Consider the following 26222-nt stretch of genomic DNA (forward strand, 5'->3'; position numbering starts at 1 on the left):
TGTATGTAAAATCTCATAAATAAGTTTAAAATTAACATTTTTTTCTCAGTATATTCTCAAGTCTTAACTTCTGGGATTATGGACACATAGTGCTTGTATTTGGGAGAAATCTTGAGGGAACAGAAATAATGTTTTAGTTCTTTAAGTTATAGTAGAGTTAGTTTAGGTGGGCAGGCTTTTTTTCTAAATTTTAAGATACAACTTTTATGTTTTAGTTGGGTCTAGTGCAACTGTCTGTTCATTGTTCTTTTAGTTATGGTGATAGGAGTTTGGCCTAATTAAAGCAGAATCAAGATTTATTTTTAATTCAAGGAGTGATCCTTCTTTTAATTTTTAAAAATTAAATTTTTTTTTTATGTGTACTGGTGTTTTGACTTCGAGGTTGTAGAATCCCCTAGATTTGGAGTTACAGATAGTTGTGAGCTGCCATGTGGATGGTTGCTGGGAATTGAACTCAGGTCCTTTGGAAGAACAGCCAGTGCTCTTATCCTCTGAGCCATTCTCCAGCCCAAGGAATAGCTTTTAAAAGAGGGAGAGCTGGGCATGGTGGTGCACACTTTTAATCCCAGCACTTTAGAAGCAGAGGCTGGCCCAGTCTGCATAGTGAGTTCTAGACTACATAATGAGACTCTCTTAAACAAACAACAACAATAAATCAGCAAAAATCAAACAAACAAAAACAGTGGGAGACTGGGTAAATCCTTGCTACATAGACTAAAAAAATATTTAGATAAATCATTCCATTAGTCTCTGGCACTGTAAAGGAGTACATGGAAATACCCTTATTATTCAATAGATACTTGAATGTTGGCTTCAGTTGGCTTTGACTTAGTACTAGGGACATTGTGGTAAGCAGACTATGTGGTTCATAGTTGATTGTTTGAAGTTTGTTCTTAATACACTGTGATTTCTCTACAGTTTTACATAGATACATACATGCACAGTATTATAGGATAAACTTAATACTGATTAAAATTCTGAGTTTGATGGTACAGCCCTATCATCCCAGCTACTCAGGAGTCTGGGAGGTAACACCACAGGTTTAAGACCAGTCTAAGTAACTTAGGGAGTTAGTAGGCTACAGTTAAGTTCAGTGGTAGACCATTGCCTAGCATTCATGAGGTCCTAGGTTCGTGTGTATTTATGGGTGTCTATGTTCTGACAAAATGGCCCATGTTAGATGGAATAATAATGTGTGGTAATTAAAGTATAGTGGATAGAGCTTCTTGTACAGGGCATTATTACAGGGTTTACAGCTTGATTTAAATCTTTGCCTTGTTAGCCAGGTGGTGGTGGCGCACGCCTTTAATCTCAGCACTCTGGAGGCAGAGGCAGGCAGATCTCTGTATGTTTGAGGCCAGCCTGGTCTACAAGAGCTAGTTCCAGGATAGGAACCAAAAAGCTACGGAGAAACCCTGTCTCAAAAATCCAAAAAAAAAAAAAAATCTTAGCCTTGTTAAAACCCTCAAATTTTTATGTTTAAAAGAGGACAGTTAGAGCTGGGGAGATGGCTTAGTTGTGAGGCACTGATTGTGCAAGCAGGAGACCCTGACTTGAGATTCCCAGCACCCACGTCAGAGAGCCTGGCACAGGAGTTTACACCTGGAACCCCATTGCTGGACAGGCTGGTACAGAAAGATTACTGGGTTTATGACCACTTGGTGAGTTTCACGTTCAGGGAGACTGAAAAATACGATGGAGGAGCAGGAGGGATGGCTCAGCTGTTAAGAATACTAGCTGCTCTTCCAAAGAACCTCGGTTTGATTTCCAGGAGCCACATGGTCACTCACAACTGTCTGTAACCCCAGTTCCAGGGCATCTGACACCCTGTTTTGGCTTCTGTGGGTACCAGGGTATTCGTGGGGTACACAGACCTACATATAGGCAAAACACCCATATGTGTAAGATAAAATTTTTAAAAAAATGGAGAAACAATTGAAGACCTCAAACTGGCCTACATGTACACATGCAACCTCTCCCTCCACACACTAAATCAAAGAGAACAATAGAATCTTAATAAACTTTAATGAAATCTTTTATTGATATTTATTGAGCTCTACATTTTTCTCTGCTCCCCTCCCTGCCCCTCCCCTCCCCCCTTCAACCCTCCCCCAAAGTCCCCATGCTCCCAATTTACTCAGAAGATCTTGTCTTTTTCTACTTTCTACTTCCAATGTAGATTAGATCTATGTAAATCTCTCTTAGTGTCTGCATTGTTGTCTAAGTTCTCTGGGATTGTGGTTTGTAGGCTGGCTTTCTTTGCTTTATGTTTAAAAACCTATGAGTGAGTACCTGTGATAATTGTCTTTCTGTGTCTGGGTTACCTCAAGATAATGTTTTCTAGCTCAATCCATTTTCCTGAATTTAGTAAAATCTTAAACAGGATTTTTTATAAGGACTAAATGAGGAGATCATGTAGTGTGATGCTCAGTTCAATAAAGGTTAGTGACTATTATTAAAAAGTGTTTTGAACGTCTTGGGGAAAAATAACCATAAGGTTAGTATTTCATAATTGAAACAAATGTGCTATTATTGTTGAGACAGGGTCTTCTGTAACTCAGGCTCATCCTAAACTTGCTGTGTAGCAGAGCATGACCTTAAAGTTAAAAAAATAAGTATTGTATATTATTTTGTGTGTGTCTGTGTGCTTGGGTGCCCTTGGAGTTGAGAAGAGGGTATTAGATTCCCTGGAGCTAGAGTTACAGGTAATTGTGAACCGCCAGATGTAGGTATTGAGAATTGAACATGGCCTCTGGAAAAACACCAGAGTTTTTAATTTTAATGAAATACAAAATAATATAATAAAATATAAAATATACATATTAATATAAACATTAAGTATAAAATAATTATGGCATTTCCCTTCTACCATTTCCTCCCTCTGACCCCTCCCATGTGCCTCGTCTTTTGTGATTCTCAGCCTACCAAGTCTTAAGATTATAGATTATGCCACCATCCCTGCCCTTTGAAATCATTTATGTAAGACTATCAGTATGTCATTTTTGATATTTAGTTTTGGAAGCATAGTAGACTTTAATGTGCCAATTGGGTTACTTTTCAAAATTATAAACTATTTCTAAGGGAAAGTTCCAAAGAACATTGCATTTTATTTATTGATTTTTTTTTTTTATTGAACTATGTATTTTTCTTCGCTCCCCTCCCTTTTTTTTTCCCTCCCTTTCTACCTTCTCCCATGATCCTCAGGACATTGCATTTTAATATCATAGGAAAGAAAACATTCAATAAAGACTTTTCACTATCCAATTTCAAAGGAGTATTATGTTGCATCTGAAATTGTTGTTTTGGATCTCTGACAGTTGTTTTGTTTGACTTGTGGTTGTGCTAATACAGTCTTCTGTTTAAATGGTTATTACCAAGCTGATGCCAGAGATGGCTTTCCCTTCTTTTTTATTTAGCCACTCTATTTGTGTATCAGCTGTGTGGGAAGTTGATATCTGACCTGATGCCTTTCTAATAGAATGTGTGCTACGGAGATGCTTTTCTTGTATTTATAGTGAATTTTGTAATCTTTTTTGTCTGTGGCTCAAATGCATTTGAGATACATTGACAACCTTATCTGGAGGGAGGCGGTAAAATGGTAGATGTTTTGGAACAATAAAGACTTCTGAAAGAGGAAGAAGGGAGGTAAAGAGGACATTATATAGGGGCAATAGGTATCCATCCTTCCTTTACTCATTTCTTGTGTTTATAATGTTCTCTTGTCTAATTATTGGAGGACTCTAATCAAGTTGAAGGTAGGAGTAGAAAGAAATAAAAGAATTGTGTTTTGAGCTGGGTATGGGGGCACAGGCCTTTCATTCCAGCCGAGGAGGCTGAGGCAGGTGGATCTCGGAGTTGGAGGTTAGTGTGGTTTTTTAGTAAGACTATCTCTTACAAAATACAAGCGGCAACATACTTGCCTAACCCTCACAGGCCTTGAATTAGATCTCCAGCACTCTCCTTCCCCAAACTATATTTTAATGCTTTTAAATTATATTTAGCCTAAAATATGTCAATCTTCTAATCCCAGCATTTTGGAGGCTAAGGTGGAGGATGGTGAGTTTGAGTGTACTAAAGTGAGAGACCCTCTTTCTGAAGAAGGGTGGGTGGGTGGTGGGCTTGACAATTCAATAAATAAACATGGATTTTGTGAGTTTTGCCAAAATATTACAGGGTACACTTCATTAGATGAAAAAAGTCAAAGGGAAGTATTTTACCAAAGTTAAAATCATTTTTATTCCTAAGTCATAATAGCACATTATATGAACTTGTTACAATAATTCTTTTGAACTTCATTTCCAGATCATAACAATGGATCATTTAACTTGAAAGCACTATCTGGAAGCTCTGGATATAAGTTTGGTGTTCTTGCTAAGATCGTGAATTACATGAAAGTAAGTACTCACATACCAAAAGTCCACTTTGGCCGGGCGGTGGTGGCGCACGCCTTTAATCCCAGCACTCGGGAGGCAGAGGCAGGCGGATCTCTGTGAGTTTGAGACCAGCCTGGTCTATAAGAGCTAGTTCCAGGACAGGAATCAAAAGCTACGGAGAAACCCTGTCTCGAAAAACCAAAAAAAAAAAAAAAAAAACCAAAAAAAACAAAAGTCCACTTTGATTTTTTTTTTTTTTTGACAAAAAAAGGGAGTTAAGAGATCTGGGTTTGCAGAAGTTAGATATTTATATAAATATGTCAAGATTTATCTAATTACTCATTTTAGTATGTGTAGCTTATTATATGTTGATTATACTTCAAGAAACCCTTAAATATTTAATGTTTCCAGCCTTTTGCCCTCTGTTAAACTGGCATTACAGTGGGCACTCAATTATGTTTAATTTACATTATAGTCAAGTATACAACTTACGTTCACCATTTGACTCAACAAGAGGCCTCCCAAAGAGTAGATACATTTCCTGGGAAAACCAATGATGGGGTAGCTTTTCAAGATAGTTCCTTCATTCATATGAGAAATAAAAATTGCACAGTTCAAGCAGTTGATGACGAATTTCTCTGCTTGGAGGTTAAGAGAAACACTGAGGATCTTCGGAAACGTTGACTCAAAAGCATAAGAAGCTGGTGTCTGGCTGTGTCTGAATTTGTGTAGTTTGTATTTGATTTCGAGTACAAACATATTTATATTTCTCAGCACCAGAGGATTCTGACTGTTCTGTTCACCTCTTGCCCTGTGTGTTAAACAATTACTAACATCTACTACTGATGGTGGGATAACAAGAAAGAACGGTTAGTTAGTTGAAGGAAATTGACAGTGTTTTAAAGTATATTTAGCTCTTAATTTTATTATCCTTAATAAACAAGTGTACAAATAAAGTTAACATTTTTCTTGTGATCACAAGGCTTCTGATTTGAGTTGCTTTGCAATTACTGATAAAGGATTGATTGAGATAGGTTGATTCAGTTTGCTTTGTATGTAACAGTAATTCACCCATCAAGGAAATGAATGGAATCCTCTTTTTTTTTGGTAGTTACTGCATCTGAAGATTCTTGTTAGTTATTGGTAGGATAAAGTAGAATTTGGCACCAACTCTGCTGCTGTTTTTAGATTTTGTAGATTTAAGTGCAGAGAAATAAATGTTCATGAAGCTACGTTAGTTCTAATGAACATTTTGTGATAAGTACAGTTCCATGATACGCGTCAAAAAAATACTTGGAACTTCGTCCTTCAGGCAGCCATTGTTTGCACATGGTTTTGTTGAAAACAAAACAATGGAAAATACCTAACTTGTCAACGGACTTGGTGTCTGGTCATTAACTAATGACTTTCTCAGCCTTTAGAAGATGAGTTCAAAGGGCAGGACCTAGAGCTGTGTAGCTCAGTGATAGTGTGCATGTATGTGTAAGATGCTGGGTTCTGTCCCTAGCGCTGTAAGATTGGGATATTGGAAATTTCAAGGCCAGTGCTTGTGCGGTCAGAGGACAGTTCTGAGAAGTTGGTTTTTTCCTTCTACATTGTGGGTTCTGGGGATCAAACTCAGGTCATCGGGTTTGACATCAGGTACCTTTACCTACTAAGCCATTTTGTTGCCCTTTTTTTTTTTCTTTTTTTTCCTTAAAGATACGACCTTATAATGTAGCTCTGGCTGACTTGGAACTCGGATATGCCTGCATCTGGGATAAATGTATATGCCACTTGTGGATTTTATGTAGCATAGTTAGAAAAACTTGCTAGTCTTGGAAAATATTTGTTACCTAAAGGAAATGGCTCCCAGTTGATAACTGCTTTAGCTTTTTAAGTACGCATTTTAAACTGTTTTTTTTTCCCCCCTAAGCTAATAGTTAAGGAATGAACTTGGGAATCCTGAAGAGAATTACTTAGATTTAAACTTTTGGGGGAAAAAATCTTTTTTATCACACTCTTCTGAGGACAGTGTGCTCGTGGATAATATTGAATGGGATTTAGGTGTTAGGATGGGAAGAGGAGAGAGTGTGTAAAGGGAAACTGATCACTTTTACAAATTATATCAATTTGGAATGTTCTAGGTGGGGCCAACATATTCTTGTGTGTCTGTGTCAGGTATGGGAGGGCAATGTTGGGGATCAAACTCGGGTCTTTGGTGTTCTACACAATCACCTATTATTGAGCTACACTTTAGGCTGGCCTCAGATGCACTGTTTTGAGGATGACTTTTGACCCTCCTGTCCCCACCTCCAGTGCTAGGATTATTGGTGTAGTGGCATGCTGGTTGAGGCTGTGTGTGTGCTAAGCAAGCACTCTGCTCCCTGAGCTATATCCCAGCTTAATTGTGACAATTATTTTACCTTTGTTGTCTGGTGTATGTCTTTTGTAGGTGACAACTGTCTTAATGTCAAAAGGTAGGACATGTTTGAAATGAAACAAGAAACATTGCAAGATGTGAATGGATGTCAGTTATATCTTTGTCCTTCTCCCTCTAAACATCCTTTCCCGAAGGCCTGTTTTGAAAGGGGAAGTATGCTTATCTAATAGAAGATGAGTGTAGTCAGCTGACCTCTCCCTTCCATTTTGGAAGATTTGATAAAAGGAACTTCAAAAGCAAAATAAGTAAACATAACATCAAAAATACTTGTAATTGCTGAGCAGTGGTGGTGCACACCTATAATCCCAGCACTCGGGAGGCAGAGACAGGAGGATTTCTGAGTTCCAGGCCAGCCTGGTCAACAAGAGCTAATTCCAGGGCTACACAAAGAAACCAAAGACAACAACGGAAATACTTGCAATGGACATCTTTAGTTGCTCACCAGAAATTGTGGAAAAGTTCAAGGAGATTTAAAAAACTGACATAGACATAGCGATTTTACAGCAAATGAAAACCGCTAAGTACATGCATGTGCACACACATACACATGCGTGCACACATAAAAGATACCATATAAACCCTGTCTCGAAAAACCAAAAAAAAAAAAGATACCATAAAGACATATATGAGAACTTTGAGATCATAACCTAAGAGCATGAAGCATAGGGTTAGACTGTCAAGTATATGAGATCTAGATGTGTTTATTATGTCATAACCTGGTATTTAAGATAAAAACTGAGACGAGGGTTACACTATTATTGGAGCTGCTTATGAAAATAGAGGAACTTCGTGACCCATTTTAGAAGAATCAAAAAGGTAGTAAATATGAAACAAATTTTTATTGTTTAAATAAGTCTTAAAAGTACTTGGAGCTTTTCTGAAGATTGCCTTGTGAAGGACGTCTTCTCCATGAGATTCTGGGTGCTTTGAAGGATACATTCTTCATTCTGGGTACCCTGAAGGATGCCTACTCCATGAGATTCCTGGTATCCTGAAGGATGCCCTCTTCATGAGATTCTGGGTACCCTAAAGGCCACTGCTGTTCTTCAGCTGCTGAATCTCTCTCTCCCAAACTATTGAGCAGTACAAGGACTACCCATATGCAGCTTTCTCTTTGATTTTTTTCTGACTAAAAGACGTGTCTGTGTGTCTGCCTGTCAGCCTGCTTGTCTGTATCTGTGTCTGTCCAGGTCTGGGGATTGAGCAAAAAGCACTTCTGCACTGAGCTGTATCTCCACACTTTCTACCTTTTATTATAAGGTCTCAATTAAGTTGTCCAGACTAGCCTTGAACCTGATTCTCCCACTTTAGCCTACCAAGTACCTAAGGTAGGCTTATACCAGCAAGCCTGGCTTAAATTTGTCTTTTTTTTTTTTAATTCAAGATTTATTTATTTATGCAGTATTCTGTCTGCATGTTTGCTTGCACACCAGAAGAGGGCATCAGATCTCATTATAGATGAGTATGAGCCATCATGTATTTGCTGGGAATTGAACTCAGGACCTCTGGAAGAGCTCTTAACCTCTTAATCTTTTCTTTAGCCCCTTAAATTTGTCTTTTTCTTTTTTTTTTTTAAGAGTTATTTATTATGTATACTGTGTTCTGCCTGCATGTATGTCTTCAGGCCAGAAGAGGGCACCAGATCTCATTACAGATGGTTGTGAGCCACAATGTGGTTGCTGGGAATTGAACTCAGGACCTTCTAAAGAACAGACAGTCCTCCTAACCTCTGAGCCATTGTTCCAGCCCCGAATTTGTCTTTTAAGAAATGTTTTTTAACCTAAATTTTATAGATACATGTCTAACTTGGCCCCACTATTGGGAGCTTGTGAAAATGTAGGTATAGTTTGCATTTCATTGTGTCTCATCTCTGCATCTTTAGCCTGTAGTAGTCAGTACTAAAGACTTGGATGAATGAATGAAGAGCAAATGCTCAGGAAATGCTTTCTGTTTGTGATACGTTGGATTTTATGCCCCCACCTCCCCATCCCATCTTAGTTTTGAAAAGTTGAGAATTCGAGTTTTACAGGGCTGGATTGAGGACCAAAGAAGTTCTGTTGCCTACTTGAGGTAGAGTCTTGTAGTTATTTTTGTTTTGAATAATAAATATATCTTTCAATATAAAATGTAGAGTATAGAGAGGTTCACACACAGAGGTCATTCTCATTCCTAATCCTACTGTCTTATCCCTCCCTAGTGGTTCCCTGTCCACCTTTAGATCGTGGACGTTCCATGAGAAGCCACCTTTTAACACATCTTTTTCATCTCCAGGTACACACTGCCGTGAATGTGGTCGTTAATCTTAGAATCACAGTATCTTCTGAGAAGCCTGTTCAGGAGCCACATCTGCCACTGGGCCACCTCCTTTGGCATTCATGAATCTGCAGTACCCTTCTCCTTACCCATGTCCCTGTACCTGCTCCTTTAATAAGTGTAGGTGTTTTTTGACATCAAACCCCAGAATAGACAAGTTTTCAGGTATCAGCATATCTCTGAGTTGGTGGTGATATTGTTTGTGTTCACCCTGACCTTTTTTGCCACAGTGGAGGACACTAGAGGCAACCATTTTTGAAGCGTGAGCATATGTATGACTGGTCCAGCGGTGAGAGGGCTGCATAGAGAACTTCTTGCTGAACAGAAAACATCTGTATATAGCTTGTTTTGTGCTGCAGTTTAACTAGTTCTTATTGCTGGTCAGGCCGTTAAAGTGCGTTTTGTCTTCAAGGGTTACAACACTTTATGTTCTGTCAGTGAGAAGGCCTGTTTCCGTGTTTCCTGTCAGTGAGAAGGCCTGTTTCCGTGTTTCTTTACCAGTGACAGGACATTTGCACTCTGCTGATCTGATAGGTGAGAAGCATCCTGGTGGCAGTTGAGTGTCTTTTCATATTTAAGGACATTTGAATTTCTTTTTCTCTTAATCTGTGTTTCCCTACAAGTTTTTTCTTGCAGTGACTAGAAGAATTTGTTGTTGCTGTTGTCCTCCCCCATCTGAACACATTTCATCTTGTGTAGCCTCTATTAGTTTTGAATTCATTATGTAGATCAGGCTGAACTTGAACTCGTCATGTAGCCTAGGATGGTCTTGAACTTGTGATTCTCCTGCCTCAGCTTTCTACTTGCTGGTGTTACAGGTGTGTGTCCCCACTCATGGTTTATGGTTAGTTTGTGATTTTTTGTTTTCCGTTTCAGTTTATCATTTGATTTTTATTGTTCTGGTTTTGTATGATTTCATGATCATGATCCTGGTATACATACTTAACTACTGCAGATAATATGTGCTTACGTTCCTGAAAAGATAGTTTATGAAAAGATTTATTTGTGACTTTGACTTCATGCACTTAACACTTGAAAACTTCCCTCAATAGACCCGGCATCAGCGAGGAGACACACATCCTTTAACTTTAGAAGAGATTTTGGATGAGACACAACACTTAGATATTGGACTAAAACAGAAACAATGGCTAATGACTGAGGTAAGAACAGACTTTAAAAATAGTTAATTACAAAAAGGGATATGTTCTGCAGCTATCTAGAGTTGCTTCTTCTTCTTCTTTTTTTTTTTTTTTTTTGCATGGTGGGGGTGGTGCTGGAGAAGGGGCCCAGGGCCAGCATGTGTCAGGACATTCCACTACTGATAGAATACTCCACCATTGTGTCATCTCCAACCGTAGACATGTTTATTGGGTTTTTGTTTTTTCTGGTTTTTTTTTTTTTTTTTTTTTTTTTTTTTTTTTTTTTTTTTTTTTTGAGAGGGAGACTGGGGGATATGTGTGTGTGAGAGAGAGCAGGGAGAAAGATGGGCAGGAGTCAGGGTCTAATTTTTGAAGTCCAAGCTGACTTCAAACTCAGGACAGTTTTCCTGCTTTAGCTTCGTGAGTTATCATGCCTGGCTCAGTTTTTTGTTTTGTTTTTTTTTAAATAAATACTGTGATCTGATAATATTTTAATTTTTCTTAAAAGACTTGATGTAGAGCCTTTAATTTAAACATACACATTCCTATAATTTGTTTAGCTATTTTGATAGTTTTTATAATATTTGTTTTAAAATGTCTTTTTTTTTGAGGCAGGATCTCTCTGTGTAATAGTACACACTGGAATTCACTTTGTAGACTAGTCCTTGAACTCAGATCTACCTGCCTCTGCCTCCCAAGTGCTGGGATTAAAGGCATGCATCACCACCACCTGGCTTTAAAATGTCTTTTAAGACTACATTAAAGTTGTGAAGTCAGTTTTGTTTTTATAAATAGTATTTTGAATTGTTAAACTCAAAACTTTATATGCTCATAAATTATATATTGTATACATCCTTTAGAAAATTTAAAAGCCTATAATGTTAGGGACAATAAAACATCTTATTGCATTATTATCACTGTACAGTTTGATAAGTGAGTTATCTCTAGTTTCTTAGAAAAATGATCACAAATGTTATGCTTAAATACGTACCATGTAAAGAAAGTCTGAAACAGTCACCGACCATGCCAGTTTGCAAATGAATGGCATCTCATCTATTTGGGGGTGTGCTTCTTTAAATGGATGCTGAAGACTACTACTTTTCAGGGCCCGTGATGAATCTGAGGATCAGATGTGAGCCGGGATGTAGTGGCACACGCCTGTATTCTGAGCACTTGAGAGGTAAAGGCAGGAGGACCAAACGTTGAAGGACATCATTAACTCCGCAGTGAGGTCAGAGCGTGGTCTAGGCTACAGCTAAAATAAAAAACACATAAACAAACTCGCACAGAATACCTCCTAAATCACTAGATGTAGTAATCTCATTGATTTGAGGAAGAGTCACATTCGCAGTGGTCCTCCTGCCTTTGCTTCCAAATACTGGAATTAAAGGTAGATGGTACCATGACTGGCCTAATTTAGTTAATTTATTTTACCAAGCAGGGTGTAGTTCTTGATTTTTGGACTATAAAATGATTGGAACTTGAGCCTGAATCATTGAAGGTCATGGTCTTCTATCAGTTACTTGGCAGTTGCTAGAACAGAACCTGCATAAGATCGTTGGGTTTTTATCTTGTTTTTTTTTTGGATGTTTTTGTTGTTTGTTTTATTGAGACAGGGTATCACTGTGTAGCCCTAACTATCTTGGAACTCAACTGTGTAGACCAGACTGTCTCTGTCTCCTGAGTACTGGAATCAAGGGTGTGTGACTACTCTGGTTTAAATCTTACTCTGTAGTACAGGCTGGGCTCACATTGGCAGCAGTCTTCTGCCTCAGGTATAGGTCACCACAGCCAGTTTATACCTAAGATTTTTAACTTAAAAATGTTTAAACATAGATGTTGCAAGTAATTATATTAAATCTTAGTGATACACAGATAATGATAATTCACATTTAAATATGTTGGTGTATGTAATATTCATATTTTATATATTTAGCAACATTAAAGTTTTTAATTTTTAAAAATTCTATCTATCATTATTATTAGTATAGGTTGGGTAGAGTTTGTTATCTACTTCCCACCTTTACCAGGGATTAAACTTGGGTCATGAAGCTTTTGTGGCCAGTGCCTTTAACCTCTGAACCTTGTTGCCAGCCCAAAGACTATTTCAATTCTTCATACTCTGACCTCTTTTACATTAGCGATAAAGCGCTCATGTGCCTTGGCACTAAAGAAAGACGTAAACATGGGAGACGTGAGACGAGCACTCACTGAGCTGCCTGTGTAGTTTTCCTCTGTTTGCTTTGAGCCAGACAGTTCTCATATAGTGCACATGCTGGCCCGAGCTACCTCCGTAACCTAGGTAGTCCGAGTGTGTAATCTTCCTGCCTCAGCTTCTCAGGTAGCTGGGATTGCAGGCCTATTAACATGCTTTCCTTCTCTTAGCTGCACAACAAAACTTGAGTTCATTCTTTGTTCTCTTGACGATCCAGGAAAGTTCCCATGTGCTTTAGTTGGTCCTCTTGAGTTCTTTCCACAGCCGCTCTAGCCAGATGATAACAGGAGAGGAGGGTTCTCCCATTATAGAGCCAGTATATCATAGAGGAGGGATGGGCAAACCAAGTGTCTATTAATAGGCCATCTTACTGATTCTTACCAGTTTGTCTTCTAAAAGAATAAAGGTTCTTCAAAGCAGTTGTGATAAAGTGTGTTTCTCTCTTTTAAAAAGTATGCAAATAATGTCCAGTGTAGTGGGATTTTTCTTTGGGGCGCCAGCTCACAAATAACGACTCATGAGCTTGACCTTAGCTAAGGCTTGCCCACTAGCTCTTACAAATTAAATTTCCCTGCTCCTGTTAATCTACGTTTACCATGTGGCTTTTTACCTTCTATTCTGTACATCCAACTCCCATCTGTGTCTCGTTAGCACTCGCAGATTCCTCCTCCTCTTTCTCCCAGGAATCCCACCCATCCTTCTGCCTAGCTATTGGCCGGCTAGCTTTCTGTTCACACCAATCACAGCAGTGTGTCTTCACACGGTGTACAAATATCCCACAACAGCACAGTTTTTTTTTTTTTTTAAATAAGAAGTAAGCACTATGCTGATGACTTGTTCTGGGATCCTAGATGTCTATTTTAGGTGCTAGTTTATGTTCTGAAGATACTTCAGTTTGCCCCTGTGTAGGGTAGTGTTAGAATTTAAGAACATATGCATGAGGTTTCCTTTAGTAAATATAATCTGACCATGGTGTTATTACAGGCTTTAGTCAACAATCCCAAAATTGAAGTAATAGATGGGAAATACGCTTTCAAGCCAAAGTACAACCTGAAAGATAAGAAGGCCCTCCTCAGGCTTCTGGATAACCATGACCAGCGAGGGTTAGGAGGGATCCTATTAGAAGACATAGAAGAAGGGCTTCCTAATTCCCAGAAAGCTGTCAAGGTAATCTTTCTCTTTTTACTCCTATATTGTTACTACAATTTGAATTAATAATGTTGTCTCTCTCTCTCTCTTTTTTTTTTTTTTTTTTGAGACATGGTCTCACTGTGTAGTCCTGGTTGTCCTGAACTTACAGAAATCTGTCTGCCTCCATATCCTGAACGCTGAGACTAAAATGTGCCACCATGCCTTGTTTCTTATGTTTTTATGCATGTGTCTGTGTGTATCTGCCCACGTATGTGTGGGTGCTCAAGGAGAAAAGATGGTGTTGGATGCTGTGGAGCTGAAGCTGCTACAGGCAGTGTGAGCTGCCTGATGTTGGTGCAGGGAACTGAACTTGGATCCTTTGGAAGAGCAGCAAGGGCTCTTACCCACTGAGTCATCTCCAGTACCTCTTTGAAGTTTTAAACATATAAAAAACAAAATTGAGTTATATACATGTATATACATGAAGGAGTTTGCAGTAAAGTTACGGTCATGAAATTTGTTACATTTTCCCATTAATTTTGAGAATCTTTTGCAAAAACTGCTTGTTGCCATTGTATGTTAGGCAGTCAGTGCTGTGTCACACACACACACCCCTTTGTGTTCTTTGACAGAAGTCTTAAGAAGTCTGAAAGTATCCTGATAGATAGGATTGCTGAAACGTGGGGGGCATCGTAGACTCTAGTGATCCATTGTAGGATAAAGACGAGAAGCCTTGTTCTCTCCCTCCCTCGTGTGTGTAGCATATGCATCATATATACAGTATATATTTTAAATGAGTAATTTGATGGTAATTTTTTCTTTAAGGCTTTAGGGGACCAGATACTTTTCGTAAATCGTCCTGATAAGAAGAAAATACTTTTCTTCAATGATAAAAGCTGTCAGTTTTCTGTGGATGAAGGTGAGCCATTTTGTGCAGATGCTTCTAAGTATATCGAAATTTTTGTTGTTGTTTGTTTGTTGAGACAAGATTTCTCCGTGGATGTTCTGGACCTTGATCTGTAGACCAGTCTGGCCTTGAACTCACAAGAGATATGCCTGCCTCTCTCCTAAGTGGTGGAATTAAAGATGTGTGCCACCACCACCTCTTGGCAGAGGTTGCTTGTTTGTTTCCAGCTGCCCAGACCCGAAATAATTACACAGAAACTACATTAATTGCAGTACTGTTTGGCTAGTAGTTTAAGCATATTTCTAGCTAGCTCTTACATCTTAAATTAACCCATCTCTATTAATTTGTGCATCACCACGAGGTTGAGGCCTACCAGCAAGGTTCCAGATGACATCTGGCGTCTTTCCCCTCTGGCAGCTACATGGCATCTCTCTGACTCCGCCTACTCTATATATCTGTTTGGATTTCCCGTCTCGCTTTATTCTACTAAGCCACTGGCCGAAAGCAGCTTCTTTATTAACCAAATGGTATTCACAGTATACAAAGGGGAATCACACATCAACCACCTGGCTCAGTATATCACAGTTTAAAGGTGATAAAGCTTGCAATGCTTAGTTGTAATTTAATGTTGTGTTGGTGATATTTAGCACCTCTTAGCTCATAGCTAAAAGACATCTATTATGTCACATCTTATGCTGCCTTGAAAGGTTTTAAGTCATTTGTATATGAAATTACAATGTAGCAGCTTGTGATTTATATTTAATTTTTAAAATTTTTTTATTTTCAGTGTTTTTGCTAACATGTATGGTTTTGCATCACTTGTATGTCTGATGCCCACAGAGTTCCGAAGATGGTATTTACTGGAAAAACGTGTTTTCTAGTTGGTGTTTCAGCCCTGGCATACACATATAATCCAAGAGCTTTCTGCTTATTGTAAAGAGGATTAAATAAAATCAACCATAGGCCAAGAGGCAGAGCAAGCAGCCAGTTGACAGGAAGAGAACAAGAGAAAACTATAGAGAATAAGAGAGTCGGGAGGTTGGAGGGAGATTCACAGACGCGAAGAGAGGAACATTGAGTTTTGAGGAATCTTTTTTGTCTGCCTCTCTGAGCTAGCTGGCTTTGACCCCAGCATCTGCCTCCTGAGTCTTTATTGGTAAAATCAAACGACTGAGATTTTGTTAAAAACAAGAGGCAGACTGAGAAAAAGATTTGCTTCTTTTTTAAGATCTTTGCTATTGCTTATTTATTTGATATACTGTGAAATGTTTCCCTAGATTTCTTAGTACTGAGCCGTGCTTACCACTTCTAGAACGAGTTAACCTTTGATTGCTGTCAGGTATTTGTCTCAGTCTTTTTGTCTCCCAGAGCTGGAGTATGATCCTGTGCAGCTGAACCACTGCTCAAGTGTCTGTATGGGCTTGGGAGCAGTCTAAGGAAAACAGTGAGAATGTGGCGCACGCCTTTAATCCCAGGGCTCGGGAGGCAGAGGCAGGTGAATCTCTGTGAGTTTGAGGCCAGTCTGGTTTACAGAGCGAGTTTCAGGACTGGCTTCATAACTACTGAGAAACCCTGTCTCAAAAAAAAAAAAAAACCAAAAAACAAAAACCAACCAAACAACAACAAAAACAGCGAGAAAGCCCAGAGTATCAGGGCTAGCAAGCAGGCTTACAGTTCTGTTAGCTAGGAAAGAGACAAGCAAAATTATGCTCTTTAATTAGTATTTAGGAAGGTAGGCAGGTTTAGAGTTTAAGATCTGGAAACAACTGCCTATTTCTGGATTCTTCATAGTGATATAGCTCAGATTTTTAATATGTATGTGCCTGTGGGCTTGTACCTGTGCACGTGAGTGCAGGTATGTTAGGAAGCCAGAGGTATCTGTTCCCCTGGAGCTGGAGGTACCGGTGGTGTGAGATACCTGATAATGGGTATTGGGAACCTACTTGGGTCCTCTGCAAGAGCAGTGTGCACTCTTAACCACGGGGCCATCTCTCCAGACCTATTGCTCAGATTTTTACTTCAGTTTGCTCAATTTTCTTTTTGGTGCTTTGTGGGGTGTTGTTGATGGGTGTTTTGCTGGATTCATAAAAAGTAAAAGTAAAAGTGTTGGTTCTTCCCTGCCCTTTTCTCCTTCTTTTATTAAAATAAGGTCTTTGCCGTCGAGCCTATACACCACAATACATAATACCATTTTTCTGAGCTGTGCTGTTCAGTAGATAAGGTGTATTTTGATTTATGTGTTGAATGTACAATGGGCTTATCAAGACATAATCCCGCTCTGAGTCAGACGTCTATAGGTGTAGCATGATGCAGTGTAGTTTAGTCACACAGTGCTCTGGAGACATTGTAGGGGTAGTCATGGACAGGAGCCCCAAGGATAACAGACTGGTTTTCGGTTAAGGTCAGTGTGAATCAATGATGTAAAATTATTTTGAAAAACAGTTTTTGTTGATGATGTAAATGTGTATTTCCATGTAAAACCAATTGAAAATCTGTAGATTTTTGGATCTGGGGTATAGTAATAAAGTGTTTGCTAGCATATATAAGGCTCTGAGTTCAAAGCCTAGCCTGTACCCACTCCTCATTCATGGCACATTTTGATACTGTCTTTGATATGGTTGCATCAATGGTGATGTTTGCTTTAGCCCACTAGATGTCAGCCTCCGATGTAGAGCAGAAATGCTCTTGAATGAAAAGTTTCAAGCAAGCTAAAGATCACCCTTCATTTTGCCTGATAAAAGCACATGTCCTATTGTTGTTCTGTAGTAATTGTTTTAATCAGAAAAGTAAACAGCATTTGGACCAAAGCATGTATTTTATTTCCTAAAGGCATTTATTTCCTTAAACCAGGCTCTTACTCATTTAGATGTAATATGAATGTCAGTGGTCAAGAGAACAGTCCAAGGAATCAAACTGTAGCTTAGGGAAGCTCCCTTCTCTGTAAGCTGTGACTGTATGAAGATTAATGTATTCAGTAAATAAAAGGGAACCTGGCACCCAGGTAGCACATAGGGATTGCTAGCTGTTAGTAGTTATATTGAAAATTTCAGTGTCTAAGATACAGGTTGTTTTAGTCATATCTATCTGTCCACTTGTTATCTTGACTCAATGTTTTTAGTTTTGTGTTTGGTTAGTCAGGAAAGTAATAGATCAATTGTAGTAGTCTGTGGATGCAGTCACAACCATCTTCTGCAGCTACATAGCATAGTGGCATAGTGTTCCTGATGAGAATCCCAGTATCTGACGGACTCTTTCCATTGCTGGTGTCTTTAGTAGGGTTTTTATTTTATTAGTTTTTATTTTTATTAAGGTTTTTATTGCTGTGAAGAAACACCATGACCACTGAAAATCTTGTAAGGAAAACATTTAATTGGGGTGCCTCACTTACAGCTTCAGAGGTTCAGTCCATTATCATGGCAGAGAGCGTGGTGTGGTGTGCAGGCAGATGTGGGCAGAAGGCATTAGGAAGTTGATTGAGATGCTGGTTGGTATCCTGAGCTTAGGAAACCTCAAAGCCCTCCCCCACAGTAACACACTTCCTCCAACAAGATCACACCCACTCCAACAAAGACACACCTCCTAGCAGTGCCACTCCCTATGAGATTATGGGGCCAATCACATTCAAACTAGCACAACTGGTAATTTTTGTTTTTAATTGGAAGCTTAAACTGTTTCTTCTTAAGAGTTCAGTATTCCTTCTAATAGCTGTCACTTTTGAGTCCTTACTTTTGGACTCTGTTGTTCTTTTCAGTGGTTAGTTTTATTTTACAGTGCTGTGGATGGAACCTAAGGGCTTGCGCATGCTGGGTAGGGGTTTTTTTGTTTGTTTGTTTTTTGCCACAAAACGTCATCCCCAGACCAGAGCACTATTTTCGATGGCTTGGTAGCATTTTGTTTCATGCACGTACTTCAGCACAATTTTTATGTATCTCTGCAGATAGAAAGTTTAACTTATTTTGTCATGTGCTATTTATTATAAGTGATATTTGGTGTCATGCACACATGTGCCCAATTTGTTTGTTTGAGACAGAGACTCTTCATAGCCCTGGCTGACCTGGAACTCAGAGATCCACCTGCTTCTCTCTTGAGTTCTGAGGTTAAAAGTGTGTGCCCAATGCCTGACTTACACATGCCCATTTTCTTGAAAAGGAATCTTACTATGTCAAAAGGCCTACGTGAACAGATCTCAATATCTTGCAAAATGTCCATGGTGAACTTTGGACAGACGTAGACGTTTGTAGCATTTGTAAGAAGACATCCATTTTCTTGTATTTCATCAATAGTAGGTAGTGTTTGCGTTTCTGACTGCGTAATCTACCTGCATTCCACCTGCACCAGTTTTTCTTTGCTGTGACCAAACACCTAACAGCAGCTAGAAGCAGCTTAGGAAGGATTTATTTTGGTTCACAAATTAAGAAAGAAAGGCAGGCACAGACAGGCAGATAGTTGAAGGCTATCATGACAGGGGAGGCAGCACACCAGGACTTGGAGACAGCTTGTCACATTGTGCTGGCAGCTAGGAAGCAGAAAAAGGCTTTGTTATTCAACCTCTTACCTCAGCCCTTCAAGATAAGGAACTGTCTACATTCAGTGTGGGTCTTACCTTCTAGCTGATCTCAGCTGTCACTTTGACACACTGAGAAAGGGCACTTCAGTTTGAGAGATTGCTGGAGGAGAGAGTCGCCTGCTATGAGCACTGTCTTCCTTGGATCCAGGTGGTGGTCCTGGGTTGTATAAGAAAGCTGGTTGAAGCCAGGCGGTGGTGGCGCACGCCTTTAATCCCAGCACTTGGGAGGCAGAGGCAGGTGGATCTCTGTGAGTTCGAGACCAGCCTGGTCTACAAGAGCTAGTTCCAGGACAGGCTCCAAAACCACAGAGAAACCCTGTCTCGAAAAATCAAAAACAAAACAAAAAACAAACGAAAGCTGGTTGAACATAAGTGGCAGGGAGCAAGCCAGTAAGCAGAGTCTTGCCTTGGCTTCCCACAGTTGTTGAACTGTAACCTGTAAGCAGAAATAAATCTTTCCTCCCTGACAGTGTTCATCACAGTAACAGAAAGCAAACCAGAATACCTTTTCTTTAGAAACGCCTTCCCAGCATGACCAGAGGTCTGTTTTATAGATGACTCCAACCCTAGTCAGACCGACAGTGCAGATTGTCCACCTACTTACCTATCTGAGAGAAGGGTATAACTCAGTTTCCCAGGCTGGTCTGCACCTGCACTTAGTCTCCCGAATCCCAGTATTATGGTGATGAAATACTGTATACAGCTTAATGAGTTTTTAAGTGACTTGACAATATTAAAGAAAATAAAGAATAAGCAAGGTGTAGTGGTGCATGCCATTAGTCCCAGCACTTGGGAGTAGACAAGTGTATTTGTGAGTTCAAGGCTACCCTGACTTACAAAGTTCCAGGATAGCCAGGGTTACAGAGAGAGAAAACCTGTGGGGAGGAAATCAGACCAAACTAAATAACAAGAAGAAAATAAAGATTATTTTTTTAATTGTAGTTTCTTAGATCAGTTTTATAAAATTAAAAAGTTTATTTCACTTTGTACCCTTGTTGAATAGTTTGCTTCCTTACATAGTTAAAAAAACAATTAAATTTGGGATCCTTTCAAACCCTATTGAAATTTTGCCTTGTGATCTAATGTTCATCTTAAATATATATGTAGCTGTAATATATCTGTAGAGTTATGTAGATAACAAATCCTGTAACAGCTGCAGAGTAAGGCAACGCAAAGCTTCAAGAGAAACATTTTATTTAAAAACTTACCGGACATTGTTGGTACATGTAATTCTGACACATGGGAGGCAGCAGGAGGATTGAGATCTTAAAAGCTTAAGGCCAGCTTATGAGTTCCATAGGCAGACCTTGGGTTAGAGCACAAAGAAGCTGGAGATACAGCTAAGTTGTAGAGTCTGCAAGGCCCTGGGATTGGTCACTAGTACTGCTAAAAAAGTAGGTAAATGAGCAAAAATAAGTCATGAACTTTCTCTGAAAATAGTTTAGTATCTTGTTTTTAGTAAAAGGGAACGGGGTCAGGTGGTGGTGGTGCATACCTTGGAAGCAGATCTCTGAGTTAGAGGCCAGCCTGGTCTGCAGAGCAAGTTCCAGGAGAGCCAGGACTACACAGAGGAATGATGTCTCAAAAACAAAATAAAATGAGAAAAAGGGAATAGTTGGGTTTTTTGTTTGTTTGTTTTAATGAATGAAAGTTATAGTGCGTGTCTTAGGATTATTTAGCTGTTGCTGTAGTGAAACACCATGACCGAAGCAAGTTGGGGAAGAAAGGGTTTATTTAGCTTATTTATACTTCTGTATCACTGTTTATCATTGAAGGCAGTTAGGACAGGAACTCAAACAGGGCAGGAAGTTGGAGGCAGGGGCTGATGCAGAGGCCATGGAGGGGTGCTGCTCACACTTACTTGCTCCTCCTGGCTTGTTCAGCTTGCTTTCTTATAGAATCCAGGACCACCAGCCGAAGATGGTACTACCCACAGTAGACTTTACACTTCCCCAAATCACTACTTGAGAAAATTCCCTACACCTGGGCAGTTAGGGAGGCATTTTCTCAGTTGAGGTTCTGTCCTTTTAGAGGACTCTAGCTTGTGTGAAGTTGACATAAAACTAACCAGCACAGGGTAAGTTTTTTCCTGTGTGCATGAATACTTGCTTACCTAAGACAGACAAAATGAGCACCAATCAATGAATGCAGTTGAAATTGTAAACGTATTGCCGAAGGCCTGGCTGAGATTAGTATAAAGTCATAGACTTTTTAAGAGTTGTGGATTTAGGGGTACAAGTTACCCGCCGACAAGCTCTTTTTCCATAGACTCCATCAGAGTTTGAGGGCTGAAGGTTGAGCCAGTGTGGAGATACTGGGAAAATGTCTTCCTTCATTGGATAGCCTTGGAGGAGAGGAACAGTAGCCGCTAAGGAAAGCTAGGAAGCCCAGAGCCCTGTCTGGATTATTTTATTACTTAATCATTTTTAAGACTGTATCTCAGCTCTGTATACCCATAGCTGGTCTTGATCTGGGAACCCTCCTCTCACATCCTCCTCTGTCCTCAGGCGGGGATTATGGGAGTGTACCACCACACCTAGAGCCTCCTCCTTTCTGTCAGACAAAAGCCTTAAACATTGTGTGGGAATGGAACCACAAGGAAACCTAACCCTCAGGGAGGAACAAGAATTATGGTGTTTTCCTAACCTTAGAGTAGCAGAGAAGGACATTCTGGAACTCAGTGTTTGCCCAAAACAGAGGCTTGCCCCCGTCCCCCCCCCCCGTCCCCCCTCCCACAGTGGGGTAGTGTGACTGAGTTCTGTGAGAGTTCCAGGAATATGCAAGGAGGCTCTAGGATTGGAGATCAGCAGCCGCCGACAGATACTTCTGGAAAACCAGACTATCTGGAACCCACAGAATGGCTTAAGGAATTGGAAGCTAGTGGTTCATTACGGTAGCAGAAGAGTTTGCTGACCAAGCTCACATCCTGACTAGATTGACTCAATCTCTGCATGCTTGGCAGGAGGAAAGGCGTTCCCATTTCCAGGCATACAGCCTATTCACCTATGATTCCAGCTGTCTCACAGAGGATGTCCTGCTTAAAAAAAAACAAAAAACAAAAAAACCAACAAAACCATAACAAGACAAAAGAAATCAATGCACTGTTGAGAACTAGGACGGAATCCTTTTCTTCCTCCTCCTTCCTTCTTTTTAGACAGTTTCTCTGTGTAGTTCTGGCTGTCTTGGAGCTCAGTATATAAAGCAAGCTGGCCTTAAATGAAGAAATCTCTGGCCTCCGCCTCCTGAGTGCTGGGATTGAAGGCATGGACTACCACTTACCGGCTAGAACCAAATTCTTAAGATCCCATATTTGAACTAGAAGATACATAACTTAAAATAGCTGATAACCTTAGTAACTGATGATGCTGTCTAGTAGAAAAGACTAAGAGCATCAAATGAGAAGTGTGGCGACAGCTGAAGAGAGGCTCCGCTAGGCTGTCAGTGTGCACGGCGACCAAGGGAGATGAAAGCTGACATAGAGTGGAGGAAAGAGACCAAACAACAGCAACAAAGACCCACAAAAAACGAGCACCCCTGAGTTGTAGGACAATCTGAGATGGTCCTAATGTATAATTTACATCTGAAGGACAGAAGGGAAGAAATACTTTTAAGATCAGTGGCCAAGATTTTCCAGAATTAATAGCATCGAACCAGGATGGATTTAAATCATGAGAACACAAGGTTTATCATCCCTCTCCAAACAAGCAAAAAAATAAACATCCAACATAGTTCAGACCGAAGGTGAAGAGAAAATATTGAAGACCGTGAGGGAAGTCATTACAAAGAACAAATAATTACAGCAGAGCTCCATAAACTATGTGCATGTGTGTGCATGCATGCGTGTTTGTGCGTTTAATCCATGTTGAATGACTGTTGCATATGGTAAGAGATGAGCCTGCCTTCCTTTTCTACTTGTACATTGAATTTTTTTTACAGTTTTGTTTTTGTTGTATGGGTGTTTTGCCTACATGTATGTCTATGCATCACATTTGGGCAGGGCCATGGAGGCCAGAAGAGGGCATCAGAGTCCCTATAATTTGAATTATAGATGGTTGTGAGCTGCCATGTGGGTACTGGGAATGAAATCATGTTTTTTCTAAAAAAATAGCCTTCCTACTGATCTGTCATATGGCCTGCAGATGGAGCGTGTGACAACCTATGGGAAGGCTAATGGAAAGACTCGGAAGAGGCATGTTGGTGTAGGGATTGGGATGGCAGTCAGGCCTGCACAGCAGCCTCTGTGTCGTGGTGAGCGGGAAGCCTAGTGAACCACCTTGGCATTCAGAAAGGAATCTTTCTTAGATCCCGGAGTACGCACTGGAAGACTTGACCGTCTCAGGTTGTGTGTATGAAAGGAATGCTGACACGGCTGTTAACAAGCTTGTATTAAAGCTGTCTTTAGAAGGGGAATTAAAGATGCAAAGAATTTGTTTTACACATGTTCAATACAAGAAAAAGATACTGAGGCTAGTCACCTGCCTTTTTTGTTTCATAAGGGCTATTTCTCAACCTACCCTAGATTTGTTTTGTTTTTTTTTTCTTTTCCTTTTTGTCACTTACCAATGCCTCAGTTAGCAGATTTAAAAAAAAAAATAAAAAAACTTTTTTAAACAAGATGTTATAAAGCTTGGGGGCCCCATCTCCCCAAATGCTTCTTTCATATCAGTACAGAGGTGGAATACATTGAGCTCAGGGCCTTGAGCCAGTATTTGAAGAATTTGCCCCAAAAGGAGGAACGACGAAAGAGTGTTACTGCTTCTCTTACTGTTCTAAGAGATTGGACTCACTGGTGACTGTCCTGCTGCCTTCAGGTCAGACCCTTCTGTTGCTGTGCCCAGCACTGGAGTAGTCTTGCCTTCTCTGTCTCTCTCTCTGAACTTTGCCTACCAAGATGCACTGGTCTATAAAATGTCTATGGTCAAATGGATAGTGACTACAATAACTACTGTCTTGTTGTTATAGAGTTCCAGAAACTGTGGAGGAGTGTCACTGTGGATTCAATGGATGAGGAAAAAATTGAAGAGTATCTGAAACGACAGGGTATTTCTTCCATGCAGGAATCTGGACCAAAGAAAGTGGTATGTCATCTTTAGACATGCAGTTCAGTCCCTTCTCTGCTCCTCATCCTGCTCTCTGACAAATGAGGCACTGGTTCCCTCTGCCAGGTTTTCTCTGGGCCTAACGTATTGACTTGGCCAGATACAGCCAGTGAACCCACCCGTAGGGATGCCCCAGCCTGGGAGAGCTTTCTCATCATCCTGCAGCCGTCCCAGCAGAGCAGCTTGAGTTCCAGCCACATTTCTCATCTCTGATCCTCCATACACTTTCTCGGGTTTCTCTGTGTAGCTCTGGCTGACCTGGAGGGTTACACAGAGAAACCCTGTGTGTTTGGCTGGCCTCCAGCTCAGAGATCTGCCTGTCTCTGCCTCCCGAGTGCCGGGATAAAAGGTGTGCACCACCACCTCCCAGTCCTGTCCCTGATTTCAAAGGGGAGCTTCATCTTCATCTGGTTGGTCTTTCTTAGACTTCGTTGTCCCTCCCCTGTTCTTCCATGTTTGTGCCCAGATGGATCTATCATATCCTGATGATACTGAATTGTCCTTTTTTAGCAACCATGTATAGTCTTTATAGTGCTTAAATTCTACTCATAGTGGATATTAAAATGAAGGCTGGTAAATCCCCCTGTACCTGTTAACTACTAATTTTAGTCTAAGAACAGCCAGGACAGAATTACCAGTACCCCAGACTTAAGGCTCTAGGGCTCTGCTCGCTCCCCTTCCCATGCCATGCATGCTTTGTAGCTTTTTTCCTTTTTTTTTTAAAAAAAAAAACAGTGACTCTCTAAGGGCCAGTGAATAAAAAGATTCATTGTTGCTGGACAGTGGTGGCACATGTCTATAATCCCATCACTTGGGAGACGGAAGCAGGCAAATCTATGTGAATTTGACGCCAGCCTGGTCTACAGAGTGAGTTCCATGACAGCCAGGGCTACATAGAGAAACCTTGTCTCAGGGTAGTGGGGAAGGGGACACACACACACACACACAAACCCTAATACTTGCTTATTGTTAATTTTGAATTTTCAAAACGTAGTGTTTCAGGTATACAGAATAGAGAATATTGCAAACTTCATGTGCCTATGCTTTTTCTAGTTTTGTCATTTTTCAATATTTTGCCATATTTTCTAAAGCTCATTTTTTAAACCGCTAAGTGGCAAGTTCTTTTTATACATGGTAGTGGAGACAAAGTACAGACATTCCTTGCCTCTGATTTTAATGACTTAATGGCCACCATACTTGTGTTACACTTTAGGTCCCTGCCTGTTCATTGCAGAGGGCATCAGACTCGTTGGGGTGTGTGAGGGATAGGTCTTTGCTGCTGGTCTCTGAACTTGTGCAGTAAGTCCTAACCATCATGTCTCCTGGAGTCACTGTTGTTTACTCTCTTACCTTTTTCTGCAGGCCTCTATTCAGAGAAGGAAAAAGCCTGCTTCACAGAAGAAGCGACGGTTTAAGACACATAATGATCATTTGGCTGGAGTGCTGAAGGATTACTCGGACATTACTACCCCTGGCAAATAGGGAACGTTTTTATCCTCAAACAAGGTTACAGATACAGTCAAGATCTTTTGTGATGCTTGGGATCTGAAGACTTTCTGCCTTCTCATCTGCTCCTCGGGACTGAGAGGAGCAGTTCAGTTTACACAACAGGAGCAGATTACCAAACCCAGCTATTGTCACCCAGCAGGCTAGTGGGAACGGTTCCTGTTAACTCCTGGGTTGGTTGGTTTTATTTTTCTAGAAAGACACTTAGCATGGCACGCGGGTGTCTTTGCTATTTATCTTGACTCCATGTTTTCTGTTGCTTTAGAACAAGTTGGCAGGTAGTGCTGAATGCAATATTTCTTTATTCCAAGAGAAAATATTTATAATAAAAGTTTGTTTGTAGGAGGATCTTTAAGAAGTTAGGAAATTCAGTTTGTCTCTCTTAATTTGCGAAAATAGCAGGGAACAGCCACAGTCACTGATTGCTAGGGTGGGCATTTGGGATGTCTCAGAGTGGTGTCAGTACTGCTGGCAAGTGTGTGAATCCTCTTTGGAACACAGGGTATGACTCTGGTGAATAAGCTAAGCAATAAAATTACACTAAACATAA

General features: G+C 40.1%; 1 protein-coding gene across 2 annotated transcripts in view; it reads left to right on the forward strand.

Moving 5' to 3' along the window:
• Gtf2e2 (general transcription factor IIE subunit 2) overlaps positions 1-26222 on the forward strand; it is a 45366-nt gene extending 19144 nt beyond the window's left edge. Inside the window, exons 3-8 of one of the 2 annotated variants that reach the window (XM_075986505.1) lie at positions 4303-4394; positions 10161-10268; positions 13447-13629; positions 14419-14512; positions 24030-24145; positions 25529-26222. In XM_075986505.1, the coding sequence (XP_075842620.1) occupies positions 4303-4394; positions 10161-10268; positions 13447-13629; positions 14419-14512; positions 24030-24145; positions 25529-25648 (713 nt within the window). In that variant the 3' untranslated portion in view covers positions 25649-26222. The remainder of the gene's footprint in view (positions 1-4302; positions 4395-10160; positions 10269-13446; positions 13630-14418; positions 14513-24029; positions 24146-25528) is intronic. The other variant, XM_075986506.1, reaches the window with a different exon arrangement.

This window comes from Microtus pennsylvanicus, chromosome 9 (genome assembly GCF_037038515.1).
Source record: "Microtus pennsylvanicus isolate mMicPen1 chromosome 9, mMicPen1.hap1, whole genome shotgun sequence".
Lineage (NCBI taxonomy): Eukaryota > Metazoa > Chordata > Mammalia > Rodentia > Cricetidae > Microtus > Microtus pennsylvanicus.